This window comes from Sinocyclocheilus grahami, unplaced genomic scaffold (assembly GCF_001515645.1).
Source record: "Sinocyclocheilus grahami isolate Dianchi unplaced genomic scaffold, SAMN03320097.WGS_v1.1 scaffold383.1, whole genome shotgun sequence".
NCBI classification, from domain to species: Eukaryota; Metazoa; Chordata; class Actinopteri; order Cypriniformes; family Cyprinidae; genus Sinocyclocheilus; species Sinocyclocheilus grahami.
In genome coordinates this window covers 281,571-286,471 of record NW_015505562.1, presented here as the reverse complement: position 1 = coordinate 286,471, position 4,901 = coordinate 281,571, and the positions used below count along the sequence as shown (strand labels likewise).

The following is a 4,901-nucleotide window of genomic DNA, read 5'->3' as shown; positions in this document are numbered from 1 at the left end:
CAACAAAAATAACTTTAAATCCATATTCAAACTGAACCATGATGTGGTAACCTCACCAATAAAGAGTATTTCTAAAATAAGGTGAACAGAGATGCCAATTCCCGGGGACACATTCTGCACAGGATTTATGAATTGCCTAAAATAAACAGGTGTTGGTTGTTTGAGCTGAGCCTATCATCCCTTGGAAGTGGCACGTCTGGTCACCTTACTTTAGCTGGGCTTGTAATTACACATTTCCCAACCAGGACACAGCACAATGTCTTCAGCAGGTGAGCCATTGCTGGCTACTACTGCTTGCTATTGCTAACTCCCTCTACCCACATGGCTTTACTTAAGGAAACCTAAAACACCCTAGCACCCCTAGTGGTAAGGAAGAAAACTGCCCACAAAATTCTTATTAACAGGCTCATGTCTGTTACACCTCAAATATGACTCATGATATCCACTTTCTTGCAGAGTTTAGCTTTAACTTCGATCAAACTCACCCACCTGTGATTCTCTAATGATCCTGAAGACATGCTCGGGTGTGTTTGATTAAGGTTAGAACTAAACTCTGCAGGAAAGTAGATCTCGTGAGTCAGATTTGAGGATCCCTGGCCTATATGAAACAACAGGTTCTGAAAAGGTCTCTTTTGGTTTGAGCCATTCCAGTTCAATTGAGTGGCTAAAGAATGGCCAGTCAATATTGTTTGTATTCTCCTAGTTGCATTACAGGACTGCCTACACAAAACCTGCATGGGCCCAAAGGTACAAAATTTGCTCTGGGCCCGAATGGGCCGGCCCACACTGGGCCATCATGGGATTAATGTGGACAGTACACTAGTGCGGCTTGCTCACAGAGAGCCTGCAGTGAGCCCAAACTGTGGGCCTCACCTGGGCAAGCCCACACTGGGCCTGTTTAGGTTTAGTGTGGGCTGGCCCTAGCCCACTGTGACTGCAAAAAGCCAGCATGGGCCCCACAAGGACATGTTTGCAGGGTGTCGATATGATGTAAATAAGAGATTAATTGTGCAGTAGAGAGCTTCACTGATTATAATGGAACGTGAGATCGTGGTGAACTAAGACATGTGAGAGCACTTCTGTGACTATAGACCAGCTGTTTTAAATTCCTGTCCTCGCGCCTCCTCGCTCTGCACATTTTGTGTGTATCTCTTATCACTTCAGACGTTTGTTCTATTCGACCGTAAGTAGACATCACCGGATATTCCGCCATGATTCCAGTTCGAAGCGAGCGTATATGTTTGATTCAAAGGGCATTAAAGTGTGCGAGTCGTGAATTTAAATTGTATTTATTTACAGAGGTATATTATGTCACACTCACACTTCTCTAGTAAGTTTCGTCTGTGTGTGAAGATGCTGCGCAGCGCATATCTTGTATGCATATCTATTCATATTTTAATGTATTTTTTCCTAGGGTAAATGAGCAACATTGTTATAAAACTAGGCAAAGTCTCATGGATATTACATTGTCGTTTTAATACTATGTATGGTCGTAGGTCTTTTAGATATTCTGGGGCACTTTTGTGGAATAAGTTACCTCTGGACATTAAAGGTATTTCGAATATGGTTAGTTTTAGTTTAAAAGCTAAAAGTTTGTTCTTAAGTGGGTTGTTTTGTTGATGAATTTGCATTATATACGTGGTTATTTGTGACTGTACAATTTTGTAGATGTGGAATTTTATTGTAATTTTTGTATTTATAATGCAGTACCAGTGTACCTGTTACCGGGAGTGAAGTTTGTGCTTTACATCAAGGACCACAATGGAAATAAGTTTTGTTTTAAACTTTATTGTGTTATCCTTGACGAATAGAGTGTATTCACTACTTTTTTGTCAAATAAACAAACAAACAAAAACAAATATCCATGACTAAATGTTCCGAAGTGAAGAAAACTTCAACGGATTTCCCATGCTCAGGGAGTAGGGAGCAATGAACACTGTGTAGGGATCATATCAATCGGAACACAGTTCATGCACGTAGCTCTCTTCTAAAGAGCTGGTTATCTGAATCAGGTGTGTTAACTAAGAGAGACATGCAAAATATGCAGAGCGGGGAGATGCGAGGACTGGGGTGGGGCTACATAAAAGGGTGGGGCTACATAAGGTCTATAAGGGAAATGCTTTCTAGGCTATAATTTGAATACATTCACTCACAGATTCATTCTCGAAACGGCATGAATGTCACAGCGATAACTATGAATCTAAATTCGTGTTTACATCTGGAAGACGTATATATATTTTAGTGTTTGCTCATTGGCAATACGTCTGTAGGACTTTTCCTGATGGATGTCAAATAGACATTTATAAAATGTCTTTAAGATGTTTATGATTTAGAATGTATGTAAAACTGACAACTTAAAAATGTTTGTACATAGCAGATGCTTTCCAGATGAAGAGATCTTTAACAGACATCTTGTAGACATATGTGTGTTATCTGGGATATTTTACAGATAATCCCAAGCATACTAACACTTAACTCTAGCATTAATTAAGCTAATTTTGTACTTTATCTATTACACAGTGAATCTTAAATTTGATTTGTATGTTTTGTACAGTTTGTGATAAACTTTACTTTGTTCAATGTAGAAATAAATTTGGTGCTACATCGCCACCATTCATTGATTACTTGAAGGAAATTTTGAGAAGGTACCCAGATGGGGGACAAATATTAAAGGTAGGTAAACAAAACAAAACAAAAACTTTACGTATTGCATATACATATTAATTGTCAAAATGGTATGCATCTTATATATCACTGTATCAAACGATACTAATTATTCTATAAAATATCAGGAGCTGATACAGAATGCAGACGATGCAAGAGCTTCAACTGTGGTGTTTATTCATGATGAGAGACATTATGAGACTCACAGCCTGTGGACTGAAGAGCTTGGAAAATATCAAGGTATTTTTGTCGTAAACACTTTTCTCATTAATAGGTCGCAGCCATGAGGATTTCAGGTGTTTTGCAGCCTATCTTCTGTTTTATAAATGGGAAGGAGTTTTGAGTTCAGTTTTTATACTGTAACTCTTTAGATTAGGGAACACATATTCATTATTAAGAGCTTTCTCTCAATAAAACTCCTAATTTGCTGCTTACTGATGGTAAGTAAGGTAGTTGTTGTAGTAGTTAAGTTTAGGCATGGGATCGGGTGAAGAGCTCTAGAATATGGTTGTGCAGAATAAAGCATTAATATGTGCTTTTTAAATACTAGTAAACAGCCAAAATTCTAGTAATATGCATGGTATTAAGCAACTAGTTAATAGCGAATAGTGTTCCCTGTTCTAAAGCGTTACCTTTTATACTAAATCAAACTTTTAGACACTTTCTCAGTAATAACTGAAATCTGTGCTTCTCTTTTGACAAAACACTAGTCACCACTCTTCTCAAACTTTTATATCTAAGATATCCAAAAACCAGGTCAAAATCACAGTTTGATCCTAAAATTAAACAGGCTGGAAATGTGCACACAGTAAAATATGAGAGACATGATTATTTTTTATCTGCTAGGACTAATACTGACATTCTTTACTATTCTATGCAAAAGACTAAATTTTACAGTTTTTTTGTTCAATCATTTTTGTATGATCAGCCATCTATAACTTTGATCTGGCAGGACCTGCTCTCTATGCTTTCAATGATGCAGCCTTTACAGAGGAAGACTGGGAGGGTATTCAGAGAGTTGGCAGAAGCATCAAGCAGGATGACCCAACGAAAGTTGGGAGATTTGGGATCGGTTTCAACTCTGTTTATCATATTACAGGTAATATATAGGCTACTACATTACCAGATGGGCATATACAATGTTTTGGGTATTCTAGTGCCTGTTGATTAGAAATCCTACAATATTGATTCACGTAGTTTCAACATCGCAATATGTCATTTTTAAATTATATTTCACATTATGTAACCTAAGCTAATAATTAATTAAACATTTGTTTATAAATTAAAAATTTGTTTATACAATAAAGAATAATGTAATATCGACTTACTGCATTGGCCAGAATTTTAAAATTGGTGCATCCCTAATTATAGTGTTCAGGGGTGTCCCCGACTAAGGATTTACAAAGTTGAATCGGAATTTTCGAATCTTGCCGATAGTCAACTGATAGTCTAATCATATGTTTGGGGGCGGGGCAAAATACATTACAATGCTAAATACAATTGTAATGCAAAATACATTACAAGAGTCAAGTAGTCAGACATTCGACAGTCATAATTACGGACATTAACACACAGGGAAAATGTGTAATGGACGCCTCGCAGATACAAAAATAATGGGTAACACTTTAAAATAATGGTCTGTTGTTAACAAGTAACTATGCAGGTAGGTAGTACTACATTAACACTTAACTTAATACTATTAATTAATAGAGAAGCAAGATTAACTAAGCAGTAAGTAGTAGCAAATTTAGGACAAAGGTAGTTCCTTATTAGATATTTGATAATTACTAAATAAAAATATCCTCATTGAGAACTACTTGCGAACTATGACCAGTTAATAAAGAATAAGTCATTAATTACTAATCACAACAGTAACGTCTTAAAAGTGAACAATTGGGTTCTTTGTGGAAACTAATTTATGAATATGATATCCCCCAAATAAGTCGGCTACAGGTTGAAATTGTGACTACTACTCTTACCAAAGGATGGATGCTCAAACTTAAACATAGACTAATAATACAAATAATACATTTAAAAATGTTAATAATTAGGAAGTGATTGAATTAGTTCATAATTATGAGCTCTAGTTTGTGTCAGTTCAGTATGTCTCCGATTCCAAAGTGACAGTAGGCTGGGGAGGACTTTTCTTGAATATAAATAATGATGTTCTCTTGACAAAAACAATTCACATCCTTAATGAAGGCATCGACTGCATTTATATTGTGTTCAGCACAAAA

The 4,901-nt window shown here is 36.4% G+C and overlaps 1 protein-coding gene across 1 annotated transcript in view; it reads left to right on the top strand.

Moving 5' to 3' along the window:
• The first annotated feature begins 771 nt into the window (after positions 1 to 771).
• The window catches only part of LOC107549895 (sacsin-like), a 20,116-nt gene continuing 15,986 nt past the window's right edge, over positions 772 to 4,901 (top strand). The window contains exons 1-4 of the mRNA XM_016231081.1: positions 772 to 902; positions 2,586 to 2,673; positions 2,793 to 2,904; positions 3,617 to 3,763. Coding sequence (XP_016086567.1) covers positions 772 to 902; positions 2,586 to 2,673; positions 2,793 to 2,904; positions 3,617 to 3,763 — 478 coding nt within the window. The remainder of the gene's footprint in view (positions 903 to 2,585; positions 2,674 to 2,792; positions 2,905 to 3,616; positions 3,764 to 4,901) is intronic.